Source organism: Caretta caretta, chromosome 5, assembly GCF_965140235.1.
Source record: "Caretta caretta isolate rCarCar2 chromosome 5, rCarCar1.hap1, whole genome shotgun sequence".
In the NCBI taxonomy this organism is placed as follows: domain Eukaryota; kingdom Metazoa; phylum Chordata; order Testudines; family Cheloniidae; genus Caretta; species Caretta caretta.
The window spans coordinates 25,855,349-25,881,139 of NC_134210.1; the positions used below are offsets into that span (position 1 = coordinate 25,855,349).

General features: G+C 42.7%; 2 protein-coding genes across 3 annotated transcripts in view; one reads left to right on the forward strand and one right to left on the reverse strand.

Moving 5' to 3' along the window:
* LMBRD2 (LMBR1 domain containing 2) overlaps positions 1 to 25,791 on the reverse strand; it is a 62,117-nt gene that overhangs the window by 10,187 nt on the left and 26,139 nt on the right. For both annotated transcript variants that reach the window (XM_048851499.2, XM_048851500.2), the window contains exons 7-16: positions 23,781 to 23,855; positions 22,796 to 22,909; positions 16,397 to 16,580; positions 14,553 to 14,734; positions 13,381 to 13,514; positions 13,026 to 13,131; positions 9,807 to 9,904; positions 8,300 to 8,403; positions 7,176 to 7,222; positions 5,492 to 5,597 (exon numbers count right to left, since the gene is read on the reverse strand). In XM_048851499.2, the coding sequence (XP_048707456.2) occupies positions 5,492 to 5,597; positions 7,176 to 7,222; positions 8,300 to 8,403; positions 9,807 to 9,904; positions 13,026 to 13,131; positions 13,381 to 13,514; positions 14,553 to 14,734; positions 16,397 to 16,580; positions 22,796 to 22,909; positions 23,781 to 23,855 (1,150 nt within the window). The remainder of the gene's footprint in view (positions 1 to 5,491; positions 5,598 to 7,175; positions 7,223 to 8,299; positions 8,404 to 9,806; positions 9,905 to 13,025; positions 13,132 to 13,380; positions 13,515 to 14,552; positions 14,735 to 16,396; positions 16,581 to 22,795; positions 22,910 to 23,780; positions 23,856 to 25,791) is intronic.
* Positions 285 to 2,191, forward strand: LOC125637255 (myb/SANT-like DNA-binding domain-containing protein 7). Its single transcript, XM_048851514.2, has 2 exons — positions 285 to 1,069; positions 1,658 to 2,191. The coding sequence occupies exons 1-2, from the start codon at positions 487 to 489 to the stop codon at positions 1,741 to 1,743; spliced, it is 669 nt and encodes a 222-aa protein (XP_048707471.2). The 5' UTR covers positions 285 to 486; the 3' UTR covers positions 1,744 to 2,191.

Below are 25,791 nucleotides of genomic sequence, written 5' to 3' on the forward strand. Positions count from 1 at the left end.
GTTACAGATTTTAAAATCTTAGACTCTGTAGAAAATTGCAAGCATCCCTACCTCTCAGAACACAGTATAACAATCCACTTTGAGCTGGTCTACACTAAAGCTGTAAATCAACCTAAATTACACTACTTCAGCCCTGGTCTACACTAGGACTTTAGGTCAAATTTAGCAGCGTTAAATCGATGTAAACCTGCACCCGTCCACACAATGAAGCCCTTTATTTCGACTTAAAGGGCTCTTAAAATCGATTTCCTTACTCCACCCCTGACAAGTGGATTAGCGCTTAAATCGACGTTGCCGGCTCGAATTTGGGGTATTGTGGACACAATTCGATGGTATTGGCCTCCGGGAGCTATCCCAGAGTGCTCCATTATGACCGCTCTGGACAGCACTCTCAACTCAGATGCACTGGCCAGGTAGACAGGAAAAGAACCGCGAACTTTTGAATCTCATTTCCTGTTTGGCCACCGTGGCAAGCCGCAGGTGACCATGCAGAGCTCATCAGCACAGGTGACCATGATGGAGTCCCAGAATCGCAAAAGAGCTCCAGCATGGACCGAACGGGAGGTACGGGATCTGATCGCTGTTTGGGGAGAGGAATCCGTGCTATCAGAACTCCGTTCCAGTTTTCGAAATGCCAAAACCTTTGTGAAAATCTCCCAGGGCATGAAGGACAGAGGCCATAACAGGGACCCGAAGCAGTGCCGCATGAAACTGAAGGAGCTGAGGCAAGCCTACCAGAAAACCAGAGAGGCGAACAGCCGCTCTGGGTCAGAGCCCCAAACATGCCGCTTCTATGATGAGCTGCATGCCATTTTAGGGGGTTCAGCCACCACTACCCCAGCCGTGTTGTTTGACTCCTTCAATGGAGATGGAGGCAATACGGAAGCAGGTTTTGGGGATGAAGAAGATGATGAGGAGGAGGAGGTTGTAGATAGCTCACAGCAAGCAAGCGGAGAAACCGGTTTTCCCGACAGCCAGGAACTGTTTCTCACCCTAGACCTGGAGCCAGTACCCCCCGAACCCACCCAAGGCTGCCTCCTGGACCCAGCAGGCGGAGAAGGGACCTCTGGTGAGTGTACCTTTTAAAATACTATACATGGTTTAAAAGCAAGCATGTGAAAGGATTACTTTGCCCTGGCATTTGCGGTTCTCCTAGATGTAGTCCTAAAGCCTTTGCAAAAGGTTTCTGGGGAGGGCAGCCTTATTGCGTCCTTCATGGTAGGACACTTTACCACTCCAGGCCAGTAACACGTACTCGGGAAACATTGTAGAACACAGCATTGCAGTGTATGTTTGCTGGCATTCAAACAACATCCGTTCTTTATCTCTCTGTGTTATCCTCAGGAGAGTGAGATATAATTCATGGTCACCTGGTTGAAATAGAGTGCTTTTCTTCAGGGGACACTCAGAGGAGCCCATTCCTGCTGGGCTGTTTGCCTGTGGCTAAACAGAAATGTTCCCCGCCGTTAGCCACAGGGAGGGGGGAAGGTTGAGGGGGTAGTCACGCGGTGGGAGGAGGCAAAATGCGACCTTGTAACGAAAGCACATGTGCTATGTATGTAATGTTAACAGCAAGGTTTACCCTGAAAGACTGTAGCCACTGTTTTATAAAATGTGTCTTTTTAAATACCGCTGTCCCTTTTTTTTTCTCCACCAGCTGCATGTGTTTCAATGATCACAGGATCTTCTCCTTCCCAGAGGCTAGTGAAGCTTAGAAAGAAAAAAAAACGCACTCGCGATTAAATGTTCTCCGAGCTCATGCTGTCCTCCCACACAGACAGAGCACAGACGAATGCGTGGAGGCAAATAATGTCAGAGTGCAGGAAAGCACAAAATGACCGGGAGGAGAGGTGGCGGGCTGAAGAGAGTAAGTGGCGGGCTGAAGAGAGGGCTGAAGCTCAAATGTGGCGGCAGCGTGATGAGAGGAGGCAGAATTCAATGCTGAGGCTGCTGCAGGACCAAACCAGTATGCTCCAGTGTATGGTTGAGCTGCAGCAAAGGCAGCTGGAGCACAGACTGCCACTGCTGCCCCTCTGTAACCAACCGCCCTCCTCCCCAAGTTCCATAGCCTCCACACCCAGACGCCCAAGAACGCGGTGGGGGGGCCTCCGGCCAACCAGCCACTCCACCACAGAGGATTGCCCAAAAAAAAGAAGGCTGTCATTCAATAAATTTTAAAGTTGTAAACTTTTAAAGTGCTGTGCTTAAAGTGCTGTGTGGCATTTTCCTTCCCTCCTCCACCACCCCTCCTGGGCTACCTTGGTAGTCATCCCCCTATTTGTGTGATGAATGAATAAAGAATGCATGAATGTGAAGCAACAATGACTTTATTGCCTCTGCAAGCGGTGATTGAAGGGAGGAGGGGCGGGTGGTTAGCTTACAGGGAAGTAGAGTGAACCAGGGGGCGGGGGGTTTCATCAAGGAGAAACAAACAGAACTTTCACACCATAGCCTGGTCAGTCATGAAACTGGTTTTCAAAGCTTCTCTGATGCGTACCGCGCCCTCCTGTGCTCTTCTAACCGCCCTGGTGTCTGGCTGCGCGTAACCAGCAGCCAGGCGATTTGCCTCAACCTCCCACCCCGCCATAAACGTCTCCCCCTTACTCTCACAGATATTGTGGAGCACACAGCAAGCAGTAATAACAGTGGGAATATTGGTTTCGCTGAGGTCTAAGCGAGTCAGTAAACTGCGCCAGCGCGCCTTTAAACGTCCAAATGCACATTCTACCACCATTCTGCACTTGCTCAGCCTGTAGTTGAACAGCTCCTGACTACTGTCCAGGCTGCCTGTGTACGGCTTCATGAGCCATGGCATTAAGGGGTAGGCTGGGTCCCCAAGGATACATATAGGCATTTCAACATCCCCAATAGTTATTTTCTGGTCTGGGAATAAAGTCCCTTCCTGCAGCTTTTGAAACAGACCAGAGTTCCTGAAGATGCGAGCATCATGCACCTTTCCCGGCCATCCCACGTTGATGTTGGTGAAACGTCCCTTGTGATCCACCAGAGCTTGCAGCACTATCGAAAAGTACCCCTTGCGGTTTATGTACTCGGCGGCTTGGTGCTCCGGTGCCAAGATAGGGATATGGGTTCCGTCTATAGCCCCACCACAGTTAGGGAATCCCATTGCAGCAAAGCCATCCACTATGACCTGCACATTTCCCAGGGTCACTACCCTTGATATCAGCAGATCTTTGATTGCGTGGGCTACTTGCATCACAGCAGCCCCCACAGTAGATTTGCCCACTCCAAATTGATTCCCAACTGACCGGTAGCTGTCTGGCGTTGCAAGCTTCCACAGGGCTATCGCCACTCGCTTCTCAACTGTGAGGGCTGCTCTCATCTTGGTATTCATGCGCCTGAGGGCAGGGGAAAGCAAGTCACAAAGTTCCATGAAAGTGCCCTTACGCATGCGAAAGTTTCGCAGCCACTGGGAATGGTCCCAGACCTGCAACACTATGCGGTCCCACCAGTCTGTACTTGTTTCCCGAGCCCAGAATCGGCATTCCACAGCATGAACCTGCCCCATTAGCACCATGATGCATGCATTGGCAGGGCCCATGCTTTCAGAGAAATCTGTGTCCATGTCCTGATCACTCACGTGACCGCGCTGACGTCGCCTCCTCGCCCGGTATCGCTTTGCCAGGTTCTGGTGCTGCATATACTGCTGGATAATGCGTGTGGTGTTTAATGTGCTCCTAATTGCCAAAGTGAGCTGAGCGGCCTCCATGCTTGCCTTGGTATGGCGTCCGCACAGAAAAAAGGCGCGGAACGATTGTCTGCTGTTGCTCTGATGGAGGGAGGGGCGACTGACGACATGGCTTACAGGGTTGGCTTCAGGGAGCTAAAATCAACAAAGGGGGTGCCTGTACATCAAGGAGTATTTCAGGCAGGACTGCACGGAGGGTTCCAATAAGAAATGGTGCACCTAAGTTATCGTTCTTATTGGAACAAGGAGGTTAGCCTGGCCTCTGATTGATACATGGCTAGATTTACCTCGCTGCACCTTCTCTGTGAGTGACTGCAGTGTGATCTAGAGGAATGAGTCCCCTAGACAGGGGAGGAGGCAAATGAGTACAAAACAAATCTGGTCTATTTCTTGTTCTGAGCCACTCCATCTATCTTTTACATCTTCGGCTGGCAGCAGACGGTGCAGAAGGACTGCATGCCATCCACATCTCATGGCTGCCTGGCAGAAGATGGTACAGTACGACTGCTAGCCATCTTCATCTCTTGCCTGCCTGGCAGAAGATGGTACAGTACGACTGCTAGCAGTCCGTATCGCCTGCCCGCTCACCATAAGACGGTTCAATAGGACTGACTGCAGGACTAAAGAGAATGACCTGGTCAAGTCACTCCAAATTTAGTCCCTGCACCCATGTCTGCCCAGGCGCTCCCAGCCGACGTGGCCAGGAGCACCTCGGACACGACGAGGACAACTACCAGTCGTATTGCACCGTCTGCTGCCAGAAGGCAATGGGTTGCTGCTACTGTGCAGCAAAGCCGTACCGCGTCTGCCAGCACCCAGGAGACATAGGGTGACAGTTACCTGAGCGGGCTCCATGCTTGCAGTGGTATGGCGTCTGCACAGGTAACTCAGGAAAAAAGGCGCGAAATGATTGTCTGCCCTTGCTTTCACGGAGGGAGGGAGGGAACGGGGGCCTGACGATATGTACCCAGAACCACCCGCGACAATGTTTTAGCCCCATCAGGCATTGGGATCTCAACCCAGAATTCCAATGGGCAGCGGAGACTGCGGGAACTGTGGGATAGCTACCCACAGTGCAACGCTCCGGAAGTCGACTCTAGCCTCGGTACTGTGGAAGCGCTCCGCCGAGTTAATGCACTTAGAGCATTTTCTGTGGGGACACACACACTCGAATATATAAAACCGATTTCTAAAAAAACGACTTCTATAAATTCAACCTTATTCCGTAGTGTAGACATACCCTTAGTTATGTAACTGAAGTCAACATAACTTAGGTCGACTTACAGCAGTGTCTATACCGTGCTGTGTCAACGGGAGATGCTGTCCCGCTGACTTACTTTATGCTTCTCAGGGAGCTGGCATACAGATGTCGACGAGAAAGTGCTCTCCCATCGACTTAGCGGGTCAAATCAACACAGTTGCATCGATCACAGAAGTGCTGATTTAGTCAAATGTGTAGATAAGCCCTTTGTTGTCAATCCCACAGCTGGGAACAGCGGCTCAAATTGTTAAGGACTACAGGTCAAATCAGAGAGTCCAATAAATGACCTAGGAATCTGTGATTATTCTCAGAACCTTCCCATGGAGTGGAAAGAGGAAATATCAAAGATTGCCAGCCCCGTGGAGACCTACTGTCCCTCCTGGAGTGAACAGCATGGCTTCGTGAGACAAAAAGGGGTAAACTCAGCATGCTGAGGTGATAAGCAGAAAACAAATTATTGCGACTTTTACAATTATGCTAGTGAAGGTTTTAGAAAGTATAGAAAAAAGTGTATTACTTACGTCTGCTTGCACTGGTCTCTGAGAAACTAGATTCATTTTGGTCTGGGTGAACATTTCTATTTCTAGTGGAATCTTCTCGGCTGTTTCCATATCGTTCTTTCCATTCCTGACCCAAAAAACAAAATCAACAAAATACACCCCATCAGCGATATGAACAAAGTTACTTACTCGGATCATATCTGGAATCCTCTGAAATTCTAGATCCATTATCTTGGGATATTCACCCTCACACAATAAACTAGAGGAGCAGTAACTTTATACATTAGGTGTTACTGAGTACAGGCTGTGAGATTGTGTGCCTGTGTCTTCTTCAATTTAAAAAATTTTAATCAGTATGTGCCCTTTCATTCTAAAATATATTTTACTAGCAATTGTTCCCACCCAATAGTTTTTTAAAAGTAAGTACACTGGATCCTCGCTAGAAGGCAAGATTCGGGATCCATGCGCAGTACTGCGTTATAGCCAGGACCGCGTTATCATGACTGCCAACAAAAGTTACTAAATTTGGGATCCATGGCTGTGACAGCGTTATAAGCGAATTTGCACTATATAGACGCGAGTTCTAGCGAGGGTCCGCTGTATCATAGTTATACTAATTTCGTGTTAAATCTATTCATACAAAATATGCTCAATATCTCTATAGTCAATGCAGTAGAAATGAGATGCCACCTGTTGGTAGGATAATACAATAGCCACACAGTCATATGATGCTTACAGTAAAAGTTCTTGTAAACTCTAATATGAAAATATTACAGTGACATCGGCGGTTCTCAAACTGTGGGTCGGGACCCCAAAGTGGATTGCAACCCCGTTTTAATGGGGTTGCCAGGGCTGGCATTAGACTTTCTGGGGATAAAGCTCAAGCTTGAGCCCCACTGCCCAGGGCTGAAGCCGAAGCCTGAGGGCTTCAGCCCTGGGTGGTAGGGCTCACTTCACAGGCCCCCCACCTGGGACTATAGGCCTTGGGCTTTGGTTCCCTCCCCCTCCTGGGGTCATGTAGTATTTTTGGTGTCAGAAGGGGGTTGTGGTGAAGTGAAGTTTGAAAACCCCTGGTTTATGTAAAAGAGAGGCAGGATCGGATTCAATTTCTATTAAAACCAATTGGAAACTATTTAATTACATTCAATATGGCTCAAAGTCAGCTCAGTGGTTCCAGATCCTGAGCTGGCGTAAACTGGCATAATTCCATTGAAGACAATATACCCATTTACAACAGAGCAAGATCTTCAGTTCTAGTCTGCAGAATAAAAACCACCCAACCTTTCTGAACCATTAATTGAAAATGGTCTGGAAAGACCAAAATGTTTCATGTCAATTTAAGTTCAGTGACAATGTAACACATACACACATGAAGAAAACATGTAAAATTAAGCGCTGCAGATTTGCAATAAACCAGATTCTATTTTTAATTCATGTTGAATTAAAAAAATAAAGTTCTATAGTGTTTGGGCTTGAAAAGCATGCCATGGGTACTAATTCATTTCCTGTAGGCTACAATAATGAATTGACTGGAGGGGGATAGACATATTTTGACATATTTCTTCTGGGATTATGACTTTATATTTCAAATTCCACACTAGTGTTATAATGGAATGAAAACCAAGGTCCTAATGGAAAGTTGTAATACATACCAACACACAGTACATAGAAAATTAGTATAATACTTTCTAAAATATTCTCATACCCTTCTTCTATTTTCACCTTCTTCCTGCCTTTGCCGTTTTCTTTTCTCTAGAAAAGGAACCATATTTGTATTTAAACTACAGAGTAATAAAAACCATCAGTGATTATACAACAGTTAAAGCACCAAGGATTAAAAAGGCACTGGAATAAAATTATACCAATACTCTTAAAAGGATTAAATTTAATCAAAACCAGTACACTCTTCACGAAGGGGCTCACCTGAGGAAAAACACTGAAGTTTTAAATTAACTACTTGCCTACTTTTATAAATTTGAATGAAGCTTAATATGAACTTCCCCAATATTTAATAACATGGCGTATCAACAGATGGGGCATGGAAGAAGAATGACTCAATCTAAAATTATAACGATGTGCCAGATAGAAGGATCTCTGTCAAAGAGAAACTAAAATGTTACCTAAAATACACAAGGGTTTTGTTTTGGTTTGAAGGCCTGGCAGTTCTAAAAATGAACTAATGGGACAATGACAATCAATATTCAGCTCTGTAAACTTAATGATGGGATGTTTAAGGGTCCTTTCAAAAGAGATTCTTTGTAAAATGCATGGTGTCATAATTGCTTGCTTAAGGGTGGCGGTGCATGCACCTTTCCAATAAAAATTGAGTACAAGTAACTTCATTTTATACTTTATGATTGATACAAAGTCTTTACGTAAATTATTAAAAACTGATTACACATTACTATAGCACCTTCCAGCTGAGGATTTCAGCTTTATAAATCTTAACTAATTAAGAATCACAGTGGCCCTGAAATGCCCCAAAGGGTATCACAAACTGGGATCTCATGTGAAAAACTTCACTTCTACACTACCCCTTACCACCAAGTTGGGGCATTAGTTCAGTATGGATTCCAAGAGAAGACTATGGCCTACTGAATCACAAACACCGGTTCCTGCAGCATCTAAGGTTTCCTTAGACTCTCTTTCAGGTACTGATGAAGCCCTATAGTGTGCAAATTGTGAGAGGTGTGGGATTTAAACCAATATGACATTTAGTTTATAAAATGATCCTTGCAATTTTAGATTTTGGGTCTAAGTACTAAAAAGCCATAAACAATATTCAGTTTTATCACAAAATTTTAGATACATTGATTTTACCCATATTACCTCTTCTGATTAACTCCTTTCCTTCATCAATGAAGTCAGAGGTCATTTCATTGTCTCCCATGAACTGCTGGAACCCCAGAAGATTCAAACAACGAGTTCCTAAGCTGGCAAAAACAAAAAGGATAAAAGAAAAAAGTTTTAATTCATAAAAATGAAGTTGAAACTAACTGCACTGCAGCATGCAAAGCTAGCTATCCCCAAAATGCAGGGAGAAGAGCTTACCATACTGGCAACTTACATTTTAAAAAGGACATCATTTATTTTGCTGAGCAAGCAAGATGAAAATTCAGAGCACTAAGGAGGTACTTAGACTGAGATTGTGGCATGCATCACCCCAAAAGTCCTTTCAATTATGTTAAATCAGAAATACAGCAGAATGGAAGCATGCTTACAATTTATTAGAAGCGTTCCCTCCTATCACTACTGCAAGTAACTTAAAAGAAGAAATGCACCTGCTTGCAGTAATCTCACAAGTACCAAAATTATAGCTGCTGTGTCAAATCTTTGATACTACTGTAAAAACACTGAGGATTTCCCCTCTGTGTAGATGACAAGTAATGGAGGACGAGTTACTATAGAGGAGCCTATGTAAACTCACTTCTGGCTTCCAGTGCAGGAGTCATGCCCCAGGTATCCTTATGCCACAGTGACCTCTGGCTGCTAATACAGCCTCATGGAGTCATAGAATCATAGAATATAAGGGTTGGAAGGGACCCCAGAAGGTCATCTAGTCCAACCCCCTGCTCGAAGCAGGACCAATTCCCAGTTAAATCATCCCAGCCAGGGCTTTGTCAAGCCTGACCTTAAAAACCTCTAAGGAAGGAGATTCTACCACCTCCCTAGGTAACGCATTCCAGTGTTTCACCACCCTCTTAGTGAAAAAGTTTTTCCTAATATCCAATCTAAACCTCCCCCACTGCAACTTGAGACCATTACTCCTCGTTCTGTCATCTGTTACCATTGAGAACAGTCTAGAGCCATCCTCTTTGGAACCCCCCTTCAGGTAGTTGAAAGCAGCTATCAAATCTCCCCTCATTCTTCTCTTCTGCAGGCTAAACAATCCCAGCTCCCTCAGCCTCTCCTCATAAGTCATGTGTTCTAGACCCCTAATCATTTTTGTTGCCCTTCGCTGGACTCTCTCCAATTTATCCACATCCTTCTTGAAGTGTGGGGCCCAAAACTGGACACAGTACTCCAGATGAGGCCTCACCAATGTCGAATAGAGGGGAATGATCACGTCCCTCGATCTGCTCGCTATGCCCCTACTTATACATCCCAAAATGCCATTGGCCTTCTTGGCAACAAGGGCACACTGCTGACTCATATCCAGCTTCTCGTCCACTGTCACCCCTAGGTCCTTACAGTCTCATTTTTAATAGTTTGAGTTAACATGATGCTGCGGGGGAGTGGGGGGGTGGGGAGGAGCAGAGAAAGAATGTCTTACATTTTGAAATCAGTGCTAAGTAAATTATAAATGCAAAGGATTACAGATCTGCCAATTACTCACCTGAAGTAAGTGGCAATACAGAGAATGACAACCAGCATGGGATAATATATATAAAACCCATCTGCAATGAAGGACAACACTCTCATGGAGCCCATTATCTGAAGAGAAAAATACTGATTAGTACAAAGATAAGACAGTTGCATCCATTCTTTTTGTTTCTGTCTAGAATTTACCACCTTCGCACCCATAGGACCCAGTCACAATACAATAAGTTATCCATTCTCTAAATATCTACATAACTCTATTTGTAATAACTAATTTGTAATGAATGTTGACAAATGAAAAATGAGTTATCAATCAATTTTGGGATGTTTTCTACATTTTCAAATATATTGATTTCAATTACAACACAGAATACAAAGTGTACTGTGCTCACTTTATATTATTTTTGAATACAAATCTTTACACTGTAAAAACCAAAAAAAATAGTATATTTCAATTCACCTAATACAACAGAGGTGTGCAAACTATGGCCCGCGGGCCACATCCGGCCCACGGGACTGTCCTGCCCGGTCCCTGAGCTCCGGGCCAGGGAGGCTCGCCCCTGGGCCCTCCCCCACTGACCCCCTTCACTGCCCCACCGCCGCGTGGACAGCGCTCTGGGCGGCAGCGTGTCTAGCTCTGGCTGGGTGGCGCGGCTGCTAGACATGCTGCTTTGAGCAGCATGGTAAGGGGGCTGGGGGGTTGGATAAGGGGCAGGGGGTCCCGGGGAGCAGTTGGGGCAGGAGTCCCGGGAAGGGGCGGTTGGATGGGGCAGAGGTTCGGGGTGGGGTGGGGGGGGAGTCAGGGGATGGGGAACAGGGGGTGGTTGGATAGGGCAGAGGTTCTGGGGGGTGGGGGCATGGGACAGGGGGCTTAGATAGGGGGTGGTGTCCCGGGGGGGCGGTTAGGGGCAGGGGTCCCAGGAAGGGGCGGACAGGGAACAAGGAGCAAGAGGGGTTGGATGGATGGGGAGTTCTGAGGGGGGCAGTCAGGGGGCGGGAAGTGGGAGGGGCCAGGCTGTTTGGGGAAGCACAGCCTTCCTTACCCAGCCCTCCATAAAGTTTCGCACCCCGATGTGGCCTTCGGGCCAAAAAGTTTGCCCACCCCAGTAATACAAGTACTGTAGTGCAATCTCTTTATCATGAAAGTTGAACTTAAAAATGTAGAATTATGTACAAAAAAATAACTGCATTCATAAATAAAACAATGTAAAACTTTAGCGCCTACAAGTCCACTCAGTCCTACTTCAGCCAATCGCTCAGACAAACAAGTTTGATTACAATTTGCAGGAGATAATGCTGCCTGCTTCTTATTTATGATGTCACCTGAAATTGAGAACAGGTGTTCGCATGGCACTTTTGTAGCCAGCAGTATCTCTGTAAATGTGAACAAACTTGTTTCTCTTAGTGATTGGCTGAACAAGAAGTAGGATTGAGTGGACTTGTAGGCTCTGAAGTTTTACATTGTTTTGTTTTTGAGTGCAGTTATGTAACAAAAAAAAATCTACATTTGTAAGTTACTATAGTGCAATCTCTATCGTGAAAGTGTACTTGTATGAGGTGAATTGAAAAAATATTATTTCTTTTGTTTATCGTTTTTTCCGTGCAAATATTTGTAATAAAAATAATATAAGTGAGCACCATACACTTTTTCTTCTGTGTTGTAATAGAAATCAATACATTTGAAAACGTAGAAAAAATCCCAAAATATTGAATAAATTTCAATTGGTATTCTATTGTTTAACAATGCGATTAATTGCAATTAATTTTTTTTAATCACAGTAATTTTTTTTTTGAGTTAATCGCATCAGTTAACTGTGATTAACAGACAGCCCTACTGTGCAACTGATTTTAATGCAGCTGAGATTTAATTGTATTTATTGTATGATTCATTATTTTAGGGCACATACAGCCATGGTTAGAAATCTTGTCTTCAATCTAAATCAATAAATAAACTACGCCCACAAGATTATAGTCTACCACCAAAATGATAATTCTACCACTGTCAAACCACTGATTGCTTAACAAAAACCAGATTTACTATCTTCATTCTCAACTTATATTTGCTACTGATATCTACAAATTTGGAGTCCATGTGCAAAAACAAATATCACTTGGAAGTTACAAGTAAGTTGCACTCATTTAGCTCAGCACAGCACACACTATTCAGAGAGTCAAACTGAGTACAAGCCTGCCAGTGATAATGATAAGAAGGGACAATGAGTATCTTGACCTTGCCCAATGAATAAGTCTGGAGAACAGTTTCTATTACTCCTGGGGGAATTCTGTGCCACTGCATGTGCACAGAATTCATGTCCCCCACAGATTTCTTTGCTTCCCTGCAGAAAAAATGACTTCTGACAGGGAAGCAAAGGGAAGCTGCAAAACTGGTCATACGCCTCTGCCCAGCTGTGTGGGTGCATCATTTTGGGCGCCTAAAACAGCTAGTGGAGAGGTAAATCACCGCAGGGTACACCCTGCCCCTGAACCATCCTGACGAACCCTCTATACCAGGATCCCCATCACACTAAGTCCCAATCAGCTGCACCCAGACCCCCAACTCACCCAGCCCCATTCCCCCAGCACCCAGGCCACCCCGGTAAGTCACACACACCCAGACCCCACTCCCCCTCTGAACCCCAACCACCTTCACCTGGACCCCCTGCAAAATCCCATTCCCCCTGCACTTGGAAACCCCCAATGAATCCCTGTGCATCCAGATTCCCCCACGCACCCGGAACCCCCACCAAACTGCCCTCACCCAGACCCCTCTCACTCCACACCTGGATCCCCTCACCCTAAGCCCTTCCTCACTTGGATCCTGCTGGGCTGAGCCTGCCTGTCCCACACCAAAATCAGGGGCCAGGGCTGGGCGTGCATGCATGCCTCTGTCCCTCTTGCTTGCTATCTTGGTGTACGTGGCACAGGGCCCCGGGGTGTATCTGGGGAGGGCCAGCTCCTGTGCTGTGTCAGGGCTGGGTGCAGTCTCACCACCAAATCCATGTGCAGGGTATCTCCACATTTATTGACAAATGAAATATGTAGAACTTTAAAATATTGGGCACAGAATTTTTTTTTTGGCACAGAATTCTCTCAGGAGTTATTAATTCTATCCTGCTTTAATACTGAGTAAGCAACAAGATGAAGAACTATGTTTTTACAGTAAACATTTCATTTCATAACTGTTTTTCTGACTGTTAAGCTATATTGCATCAAGATAAATTCTCTCTATACTTACTGACGTATATGCAGTTGCCTGAGTGTTTTTGTGAGAGATGGATGAATCCATGTGAGTCAAACCCAAGAAATTCAGACACAATGGTGGAGTTAAACGGCAGAATAACCTGTATAAATTTAACAGTTAGCAGCTTTTAAGCAATTTCCCCCCTTAATAAAATAAAATCTAAAGAATAATATCACAACTAGATATGAAGTGGCTTTTAAAAGATGAAATGCTGAATAAATTACACCTATCTGATCATCAAGGGTTATATCTGAAACACTATTGATTTAAAATTAATTTATTATTTAAAAAGAGGCAGTCCCAGAAACAATCTATATATACACACCCACAAAATATATGGTGTACTTACATGCCACTGAAAAGGAGACTGTATGCATCAGTCTGATGGTGTGAAGCTAAATAATAATAATTAAATACACGAATCCTGAAGACAGTTGAGTAAACACAGATACTTAAGAAGAAGATGGTAAGGAAGCAAGCCATCTAGAAACAAAATATTCATTTTTTACTATTTCTTTCAAATTTATAATTATATCAGAATAACTCCTGCAATACTAGCCTATAGCAACAAAAGACTTAGGGCAAAATTGTTTATTTCTATTGTGTCATGGAATTACAACATAACTAATGCATAAATTTAGCCTATACAGGCCTATATACAATGCTGTCAATGTACTGCATACAAGATGTACTTAAATAAATACAGCAATGAAATCATATTGTTTAAAAACAAACATGTTAGCTCCACTAAGTTGCAAAAGTATGAAGTGTATTTTCAAACAGCTAAGAAGGATTTAAAAGGGCTCCTTTCCTATTTCCTCCTTTCCTATTTCCACAGTGTAAAATAAAGCATGTTATAGGCTGCATTTACTGATATAGTTGCAGTTAAATTGGGTAACTACAATTAGACAATGGTGATGAGTTGAACAAACAAAGAAATAGATTAATACTACACTACCATAAGTAGCTTGGAAGCTCTTCCTTGACTTATACAGGACCCTCTAATAATAAAATAGGCATTTTAAAGTTCATGTATTTTTGTCTGCATATGTTGGGCTCATTTCCTATGAGGTATGTCTCTCAAGTAATTCACAGCTCCTAAGACTACGGACTTGCCGTTTGGTGGCAGTTTGGTATATTCAGAGCAAATATTGCACACATGAGAACCTTGAAAAAGAAACTAGCCCAGATGATAAGAGAATGAGGAGTCCCATATACCATGCCAACAACCCATGTCTACATAACTAGATCAAGTTACTCCAGTTTTATGTTCCTGCAGATGACTGAATTGGGTCAGACTCCACCGGTTATAATAGAGTGGTGCACAGAAGAGGAGACACTGCCACCAAATTAGTCTTAGTACCTGGGTAGCTTACAGAGCTTCTGTGGTTCAGTAGTCAGAGGTTAATTTTTCATAGATAATCGATTACAAGGGCTAAGTTTAATAAACTTGGTCTCTTTCATTACTGTAGGAACTAAAATCTGTACAATAAGATTATTAAATGAACATTCCAAACTGACCTCTATGTAAATATAGTTGTACGTTCTTTCTGCCAGTTGTATGAAGACAGCAAACAAGGACAGAACAGGTTCAGTGCTGAAAAACGTGCACTCTGACCACACAACAATTACAGAGAATGTGGCCAAAACAATAGCAAGAATTCTGTAAAACCATGGTCGAAGGAGACATTCCCAGTACCATTCTGGAAAAAAACCCAATAAATAGCAGATTAATACAATTTATATAAGAAATAGGGAGAAATGGAAATTTTCAAAATAGTATTGTTGAGGCAAGGTGCCAACTGACATGGCTAGCTGAAAAGAATTCTATCTCAAGCATAATTGCACTAAGAGTGGAATCTGTGGAGATAGTAATCTAAGAACTCATTGATTTTGTGATGCCTGTAACTTTGTCTCAGGCGTAAATTATTATTTCTGAAACAATGCAACAAATATATAGAAAAAGGCAATTTCATGTTTAAAAATAAAGTATGCATACATGTATAAACTTGGGGCTGGTAACAGGAAGAAGTACTCCATCCAAAAAATAAACAAAAACAAAGATTCTGTGGTTTACATTGCTTATAGGAATTAGACAGTATATTTGGAGCAATGAATGATTTTCAGTTTTTCAATTAAGATGGTTGAATATTAAATATTCAACTGTGAAGATACTCTCTGTGCATAAGATGTATGCTTCAATATATGTTAGCATAATTATAACTCATGTCTTTGCTAGTTTAGCCAGTGCTTCCCACAACTCACAGCCCCAGACTTGGGGAGCCTGTGTCTGGGCCAACAAAGGAAAGAAAACCTTGGGTTCCTTTAATGACTGCAGTGCACTCCACCTTTCTTCTCTTCTCCTCCTCATGGGCTTGGAGAGGTGAAATGGGAGGTACTCCTTAGCTGACTGGCTGATCAGAATGCTGCCAAATAAGACTATTGGCTCCTGCCACCCAAGGGGAGGGCTTATTAACCCTTCCTCTTGCTTGAGGAACTATTCTTCATCCAGGAGCAGCAGCTCCTCCCTTTGGAATAAGAGTAAGACTGGGTTTTTGCTCCTTGTTGTGGGCATCATGCTAGTCACCTTTTTGACAGTAGGAAGACATTTTCCCCAAATTGCCAGATTGGCCTGGTATGGGGTTTTTTGCCTCTCTCTCCACAGCTCAGGGACCTAGGGAGTAGGTTAGGTTATTAAATTAATGTTGTTGCACTTTGGCAGGTTCACAATGCATCATTCTATAGTGGGTTAGTTCCCTGATAAACTGGAAATGGAAGCTGGATTACGAGAAGGCATCTCCTAAAGAAGGAGCAGAATGGGGCTGGGGTTCCAACTGTCTGGTACAGCAAGAAAACAACATCTTTTCCTCATATCCTCAACTCTTCTAGGAGGGGACAGTGGAAGAGTCACAGCAATGGTACTTGGCCAACTTAAAGGTATGGAGAGCTGAAGGCAGCCCTCTCTAAGGTGTTACGGATTATGGAAGGCAGGATGACCTGTACTGAATGAGTTATTGCTGGATAATTTTCTAGTTGTGTTGCTTGCTAATGTTGCAAATTGTTTTTGTTTCTATAGCGTCTAGGAAAAATCTTTTGGAATTTCTGTGGAGGTGGCCATTATGTTGTATCTAAGTGCTCTTAATTTGCCTTCACATTAAGTTTATTATCAGAAATACAACTGCTTTTTGGCAACTGGGGGAGGGAGCATGTCTATTCCATCACACAAGCACAAAGGGATGTATATTTGCCTATTGCTACTACTATAAATGAATATTACTCACACAGGAGAAAAAATGCCATGCTCTCTACAGGAAAGCATGAGTTATAGTCATTTAGGTACTCAACATTTGTATGACAACACCTACCAACAGCTGGTGTATAGAAATATCGGGTAATTCTGTTTTCAGGTTCTTGGAACTGAAAAGTATGAACAAACTGACGAGTTGTACTGGTTTCATTTTTCGCCACATCCTCCAAGTAGAATGCTTGTTCTAAAAGAATTCGCCACTGCACCTGCGTACGACGGTGTCTCTGAACTGAATAAATTACCTATAGTAAACAAACCCCAAAGTTTCAGTTACAGAATGCTTGCTCCAAGAAATAGGAGAAAATTGTTAAACTCCACACTGACTGCTCACCACCTCATATAGGTGTATTTTGAGCTGAGTTAAACTGTTTTAAGGGTTGAGTTAAAACCAATTTGGAGCTGAATGGGTGTGAACATAAGAGAGCTGTAAGAGACAGTTAAGAGGCCACACCTAAAACAAGGCCTAAAAGAGTCTGCCCTGAAACTAGGATCATGTGGGCAGAGGGTTCTAATGGGTGTTGTTTTGACCAGATCTGTCTGTGGGTGTGGAAAAGACTAGCTGGAGAAGGGCAGATAAGAAACTGAGATCTGGACTATACTAAAAAGTTAAGTTGATCTAAGTCAACTTGCATTGACCTAGTTGTGCATGTCTCTACTCTTATACAAGGAGTCCATGGACTTATGACGCCCGGCTTACATCGGACGCCACTTACGCTGCTTTTCAGTTGACTGCCCGTTTTGCCCTTACGATGCTCGATTTGCTTAAAGTTCACTTGAAATCACTCTCTGGTTGTGTTATACTGGTATGGAGCTGGAAGGGGTCACTTCTGATTGGCTTTGAGGCAGCAGGGTAGCTTGTTGCCGGGTAGTTGTTGCTGCTTATTTTTGATTTGCTGAGCCCGGGGCCGGGAGCCAATCAGAAAGCTTGAACACTGATTGGCGGAGGCTTAGCAAGTGTGCCGTTCTCCCTGGCTTTCGGGGCCTGTGTTGCCGGCATTCTGAGCAGCATATGCGAGTTTATATGTTTATCTGAATTCTGTTTACAAAATACAGGGTACAGTAAATACACTGATATTGCAACGTTAGTCATCTATAATTCAGTTAATACAAAAAACTGGGTTATTGTGGTGAAAATAGTGTGTCAAGCCTTGGTTCAGGAATCAATCCCCTCTTCATACCATTGATTCCTATGGGAAAGCGGTTTTGACTTAATTCGTTCCTCAGAATTGCGTTGTATGTCCTAAGTCCAAGGACTCCCTGTATTTGTCTTCTGCAACCATATGCACCCCATTACAGCAACTCAATAACATCACCACCTCCCCGAGCAATGCAGAGGCCTGGTTGACCTACTTAGGTCAATGCACTGTGAGTGTAGATACTGCATCAACTGTGTTGACCCTAATAGTCCTCCAGCAGTTGTCCCACGATACCCCTACTGCTGCAACAGTGGCCAATCCTGTCACAATTTTGAACTCCACTGCCCAAGGTTAGAGACACCAGAAGCCACATTCCCCCCCTCCCCCCGTTAAAGCCCCTACAGTCTTTCTGAAATGATTTTTCCTGACTGACTAGCTTGATGAGCACACCCACTAGCTCACTTTTGCAAGCATCGGACCCTGCTGGCTCCAAGCATGCATATAGACTGCCAGATGAACTCCTGCCTGAAGCAGGAAAGAAGTCACAGAGCATCTCAGCATGTGAGAAGAGACTGTGCAAACACAGCTAAGAAACAGCCAAAGAAATATAGACATCTATGTGCAGATTGCATAGGGGATGCTGAAATGGGGGCAGAACGTGGATGGAAGTGGTGTCATGGGAAAGTGAAGAAACTCCAGTAGGCAAACCAGAAGGCAAGAGATGCAAACAACAAATCTGGTACTTCCACAGACCTCTTCTTCTATGATGAAGAACATGCCATACTTGGAGGGGAGCCCACTAGCCTCCTGCCTATGACTGGATACTTTGTGGGACCCTGAGACAGAGACCCCCAAGGCACATGGTGAGGTGGAGGGATGGTGGCAGCGATGAGGAGGGGGACTGAAGCCATGTGGTGAGTCAGGAGTTATCAAACTCCACTGAACTCAAGCCAGCCCCACCTGGTGAGTGCAGGTGAGCCCTGGTAACCATGAACATACACTATGCCTTGTAAGAATTTTTTACCTTTTCGTTTCCCAAAAATCTCATCTCCCTTCCTCCCTTGGCTGCTCACCTGCCCTTCTTCCCCATTTAAAAATGGTGCCCATCCCATCTGCAAGTATAAAGAACAAACACTGACTTTTGATGGCTTACTTGTAATATGTTAGAAAAAAAATTATTCTCTAACATTTTACTAATAAGTAGCATAATAGTCTAAATACACAATCCACATCCAATCACTGTCCTGCGCTCAGAGAGGTAAAAGAACAAGGCAGAGGTGGTGTCCGCACTTCCATTCTTTGGTTTGTTGGGCTGGACAGGGGACCACATGGAATACTTTGGTTATCTGAACAAGAATGTCCCTTTTATCCTTGAGTGATCTTGATGAAACTTTCATGGAGATACTCTGGAATAGTCTCCCAAACATTTCAAGGCATTGTAGTTTGTTTCTTCCCCTGCAATAGGACACTTTCCCACACCACTCTGCAATGAGTTGCACTGCCACCATTACAGTAAATAGGCTAGCAGCATATGGGCCTGGGCTGGCTTCAGAACACCAGTTGAAGATTGTCTCTCTGTGTATTGGTCACCCCCAGGAGGGAGATATCAGCCAAAATCACCACTGCCTGCAAAGATATTGGCAATATTCACCACACTTTCCCTCTATAGCATCTAAAACATTCTATGCAACAGTACACCCTCTTCCTTCAGGGCCTGCTCACCATGGTTTGACCTACAGAGCGGTGCTGTAATAAGGCACTCCAAAACTACAGTGACAATTGGCATTTCTTTTTAAAGGTATTTAGAGGAATAATGTAAGGGAGTGTTGAGACTTATCTTTCCCTTTCTGTTGTGACTATAAATCTTAAAAGGTACCTGCTCTAATCAAAAGCCCTCTGGTGTGGTGGCTTGAGAGATGCTCCCTCCACGCCCGCTGAACATCTGACTTTATCAAGAGGAGAAAGAAGTGGACTAGGAGGATATGTTCTGTGAGATCCTCCAGTCCTCTACGGCTACTGGCAATGAACAAAGGGGTTGGAAGGGGCCATATGGCCATGGTGAAGGACCAAGAATGAAGAGATCAGTTGCTTCAAGAGAGGCAAAAGGTCTGAAAGGTGCATTGAAAAGTGTACCAGGATATCAAGGGTTTGCTAAGCAACTCAGATGTTGCAGAGCATTATCAATCTACATGTCCAAAGACCCCAGACTCAGCAGCCTTTCTAATCCCTGGTCACTACTCCACACACACACACACACCCCTACCTCTCTCCCCCATCCTCCACACACTTCATAACAGATTGCAGCATGGTATGAACCCTTACCACTACCACTCCATGCCAGAGGAAAAACGAGGAGAATCGTAACCATACATATAACAATGTGTGAAAACCACAAGATCAGCCACAATGCACTACATATTTCGTAACATGACAAACATACATTTTTAATATGTAAATGTAAACGTTTATTGTTTATCTGGATTTTTACAGTACTGGTTACCCTGTTACAGCGCTGATAAAATGTCTTTACCTTGTGTTTTTGCACTTTAATTTTGTTTCCTGTTTCTTTGCACATAATAAGGTTCTATTTTTGGAAACTCAATATATTTGTTAACTTCCAAGCACAACTGCTGCATTACAGAATTCATAATGGAAGTCAGTAATTCACCATACGCTCAAAGGCACACTAGTTCATAAAAGCATCACATAATACTGGCGTGGCTGACTGCTAAAATAGACTTTTAAAGCCTCCCTGACCTGACTACATGGTTGGCATTTCTAATAGCCATTGTGTCTGGCTATTCAAATTCAGCAGACAACCAGTCCACCTCACCCCTCCACCCTTCCGGCAGCCTTTTTTCCTTTGCCTCTCAGATATCAGGCAGTACACAACAACATGCAGCTATGATGATGGGTATTTTTGCCTTACTGATACCCAAGCTAGTGAGTAAACAAGACCAGCAACACTTCAATCTACCAAAAGCACATTAAACAGTCATCCTGCTGAGCTAGTAGTTGAATCTTTCTTTGGTGATGTCTAGGTAGCCAGTGTATGACTTCATAAGCCGGGGCACAAGGAGTATGCTGGGTCCCCCAAAATCACTACAAGCATTTCAGTACCGCCAATGGTAATGTGCTGGGCAAGAAAGAATGCCCCTTCTTATAGCTTTTGGAAAAGTCCTGTGTTCTTAAAGATGCAAGTTTCATGCAACTTCCCTGACCAGCCCATGCTGATATCAGTGAAGTGTCGGCCGTGATCCACTAGCACTTTCGTAACAACAAACAGAAAGAGATGCTTTTCTATGTATCCACTAGCAAGGTGAGGTGATGCCAGAACAGGGATATGTGCCCTATTGCTGCAAATCCACTCTGATTTGCTGCATATTGCCAATAGTTACAGTCCTATGCAGCAGGAAATGCTTAGTGGCCTTGCAAACTTGGATGACAACAGCCCACACTATGGATTTTCCAACTCCAAACTGATTGGTCACTGACGGACAGCAATCTGGCATTGCAAACCCACAGAACTTGATGGCCACTTGCTTCTCCACTGTCAATGCAGATCTCATTCTGGTGTCCTGCACTCGAAGTCTGAAGCAAACTCAGCACACAGATCCAGGAACGTGGCCTTTCACATCTGGAAGTTCTGCAGCCACTGCTCATCATCCCAAACCTGCATTACAATGTGATCCTACCAATCACTGCTCGTTTCTCAGGCCCAGAAGTGGCAAACCACAGCATGGAACTAGTCCATGAATGCCAGCAGTAACCTGACATTTTTATTCACTGTGCCCAACATCCAGTTATTGTGATATTCCTCATCTCTTTTTCCTCATCACATCCTCACTTGTAGTAATACAAGTTCCACAAAGGAGAATAGTGCATCCTGTATTAGCAATGGTCATTAAAATTTTGCTGCGCTCTACAGGGTCCAAGCTTCTGTCAGGCAGATGGCAGAGACTGAACAGCAGCACGTAGGACTGTGGGAATTTTAAAAAACAGTACAAAAGTTATGAGATAGAACAAGCATTATGGGATGGGAACTTGACCTTTAGTTCTCAGAAATCCCTGGGTAAATTGCTGCTATCCCACAAAGCACTGCAAAAATGTTTAACAAAGCATTGAACCGGATGGCGGTGCAGGGAATGCTGGGATATCCACATTTTACATTGATGCAACCATCTGGTGTGAGAATGCACAGCAACGACACCAACAGCCAAGTGTACATGCACCCAAGTGATATACAAAAGCTGGCAACAGTATGCCAATGTAACTTGTGTCAAATGAACTCTGTAACATAGATTTGGCCTAAGCGGGACTTAGAATACATCTATAATGCAAATGGGAGGTGTGACTGTAGCAGATGTATGCATACCCAAGCTAGCTTTCATCTAGTTAAATCAAAGCGACCTTGAGTAACAACAGCAGTGTAGTTGTGGCACCACGGGATAGCTACTCATGTATGGGTCCTGGGTGGAGCTCTGCTTGTGGAATGCCTACATATGTTACAATCACACCTCCCAGTTGCAATGTAGACATATCCTCAGAAGGAGAGCAAGAAAGCCAAGCACAAGTCCGTAAGCCCTAGGAAAAGACGTGACCCTGGGAAAAGCCTAGAAAGAGGTTCTGAGTCAGGAGTCCTGACTGAAAGAGGTTTAGGCCTGTTAACTAAGAAATTACTACTTTTGCTTTTAGTTTCTCCTGCATTTGGAGAAGCAGAACTTTGTACATTCCCTGTAAACAGACAAGATTGCACTGAATAAGATTCAGTCATCAATTTCTACTCCCAACTAGAACAACTTACAAGGCCCTGAACTTTGACTAGCTGCTAAAGTTAAAAAGGAGTAACAGGTACAAAGATGACTTCTGCCTATTTTTTGATTGTGTGTATTTAATTCTATTTATAAAAAGAGATGTGAAAGGAGTATTTCAAAACTGAGCATTTCTTTCCCCCACCATTTTCTTTCTTTATCTCCCCAATGAGTTTCTTGTGCTTTCACTACGATTTCTGTTTGAGATTCTTCATTAGAGCGCATATAGTGCTATGCCTCATCACATCTATTTAAAACATGCTACAACAATCATAGGATAAGCAATTTTTATTCCTATAGATATTCCTTTTGAATTTCATACATTAATACATGTTTTGTTCCACTTTCAGAAATAGAACAAACAGGTACAGTTTTATGAGCAGAATTAAAAAAAAAATCATGAAAATTAAGGATCTCAGTTTATTTGTCAACTATTTAAGAACAAACAATGGTCTTAAATGAATAAGTTAGCAAGAGAAGTGATGTTGCAACAGAAACTTATCGAGTTACCTGTTTGTGAAGTTTGACCAGACTTTTCTCACTTGGATAGTTGTTTTGCCTGTCATCAAAATCTTCATAGTCATCCATATTCCTACCCATTCTTTCCTGGTATTCAGTAGGACACTGGTAGGAAAAGGAAAATAATTGAAATACTTCATTTATGGAAGCAGAGCATACATTACCAGTAGGATATGGTCTTTTATTGAAGTCTTAAAATATTTTTTTTGGAGAGTAGATGCAACTGAAATGCATTTCACTTAAAATATTCAATTTCTTTCCCCTCCGATACTGCAAAGGATTCACTTATAAAAGTGGAGTCTGCATTTCCCTGTATGTAAATGATCACGTTCGAAGAATATAAAAAAAAAAGACATATCTTGTTAAAGAAAAATGTATTTTATTCAAGTTTGTATGAATAAATTCAGAATAGGATACAGTACATAGAAGCAGAAAATACTTATTTTTCAGTTATCCTTTACAATGTAATTTTATTGCTAGATATGGAAAAAACTATACATCAACCACCAAAGAATAGCTCAAACTAAATTTATAGAAGACAAGCAATTATATACATCATACTACACAGATGTGATTGCACTGAGAGGTTGACTCTCATAAGAAGAAATTATAAATTATAACTCAAGTGTTAGGTCAGCAGATCATCAAGATGAAAATCTTTTTTAAAAGTTACATTATGTTCAAAAATGCTCTGTGCTTGCTTTCCATATTCTAGAAGAAGTCCTAATACTATAAACAGAATCCCAATTTAATAATTTCACATTTCATAACAACATAATTAGGACAGCTGGTATTCAACTGAGCTTTTAAGAATAACAGCTTTCAAAAGGTTTTCATTTATTGAAACAAAATAAACTACGAGAAAAGAAATTCTCACATTGGACAAGAGTCTTAAAAGGGCTAAAGTCAGATTTTAATATGTTCAGGAACTTACAAAAGAGCAAGAATCTCTAAAATTGTAGAATTCATTAATTACCTTTTTCAGTATTGTATCAACGCATTTTCTCAAAGGGTGATTATACTTGATACCCTCATTCACTTTACGGACTTCCTGTTTAAAACAAAAAAACAACCCAGAAACATTACATGTCATTTCAGTGTATGAAGTGGCTAAAAGCTCTTAAGTGGAAATCTTATGTGACCCACTAGAGGTCCTTGACAACCCAAATGATTCTTCAAAAATTTTGAAATTTCTTACCAATGAATGTTGCTGAGCTTTATTACGCAAATCAACAATATAATTTCACAATATTCCCTATAGTATAGGAAAGTAAATCAGAAAAACTCTCGGCATCAAATAGACCTACAAATGCTATCATGTCTGTGCGTGCACACAAAACAGAAACTGATGGTCTGTTTTTAATCAGGCACATTGACGGGAAAATGCTTTTTGTTTTAATTTGGGGATGGGAAATAAGTTTTATTCTTGCCTGATTTTGTCATATATTGTTTAATACTGGTATGTGACTCAATGTGAGTGGGTTATAAGACATGCAAAATGATCCAGGGTGCACTGCTAGTGGCTTTAGATATTTGTTGTGGTGACTCACGAGGGAAGTAAACTTGGAAGTGGCAGAAAGTGACTCATCACAGGTTCCTTCAGAGAATCCCCTTGTTGCCATTAAGGATTTTTTGAATATCCTGTAATCCCTCTGCCTAGGTATTGCCCTCTCACCTCTGGTTGCCACATTTCAAAGAATGTTTGACAAGCATCAATAATAGCCGAGTAGACGGAAGATGCTGCCTAACACACAGGCAAGTTTTGTCACAGCTGTTTCCAGCCAAGAACTCAGTGATGCACCAGGCTTGGACAGGTCAAAGAGATGGGGGAGAATCATATATCTTCCTCCATCCAATTGGTAATGCATGAGATAGCTATTTTATATGAGTTTACTCAAGGATCTGGGTGTTTTCTGTGCTCCTACAGGAAGACTGAAATCTACAGTTCTTCTGGTGTACTAGTGACAAGTTTATCTGGAGATCTACAGTTGAATTCGCTGAGCTGGTGTCAGCATTGTTTGAAGTCTCAGGTATTATTGCCCTTGAGAATTTCACCAATGTCAAGGAATGCATTATATCATGTGACGCAGATATCCAAAGCATAGTGCATTCACTTTCAGAATAAGTTCATAACATTTCAAACCTTAAAATCACAACAAGCTTTCAGATACTAGACATTTTAGCACTGGTTTTACTTTCTAGAACTAATGATGTCCTCCCTGAGTATTGTAGTTCTTGTGGGTTGCAGATATTGGACCTCAATCTGTGAGCAATCCCTCCAGCCAGGAGTGCTTTTCAGGCAATAAACTATGACTGAATATCGGAAGTTCTAAAGGCTCAGAAAGCATAATTTTCAGTTCATAGATCTTCAAAATTGTCAGTATCTCTTTCACCAAAACATCCCCAGAATAAGGAGATGAAGTTTCCGCTGCCATTTTATCACACCTGTGTTAGGATATAGATATTCAGGGCTGTCTGCAAAGGCCTATAATTTAAGAATTTAAGTGTATTCTTATCACTTAGATAGTTATAGAGGTATAAAAGAAAGAATCAAAATCACTGTCTGCCAGTGTAAGGGCCTTCTCTTACTGTGACAGTCTGAGGCCCTGTTCTTAGGCTAAGGCCTTTGGCTAAGCAGCAGAGGCAGCCATAAGCTGGGAAGCGACCGGTCACATCCTTACATTCCAAACTAGTCACACTGAAATATGGTGCTATTGGGCTGTTAGGAATACATTCCTGTCCTGATAATGCCTATCACATCCAGAGTAATGGAAGAGCCTAGCAGATTTAAAGAAAACTTAGTTTGATAGCATCCTGTCTGGCAAGAACTCATTTATCAATAGCTGGGATGTGAAATCCTCATTTTTTGTTGTTCTATCACTGTAGTCCCCATTTCCTATTGTTTGTCTGTATAATCTATGTCTGGTTCTGTGATTGTTTCCGTCTGCTGTATAATTAATTTTGTTGGGTGTAAACTAATTAAGGTG

Bases quoted from the DNA above. Each gene is read 5' to 3' on its own strand.
- LOC125637255 (XM_048851514.2), top strand. From the start codon at position 487: ATGCAGAGCTCATCAGCACAGGTGACCATGATGGAGTCCCAGAATCGC. The intron at 1,070-1,657 runs GTGAGTGTACCT...TTTCTCCACCAG, and splicing joins AGGCGGAGAAGGGACCTCTG to CTGCATGTGTTTCAATGATC.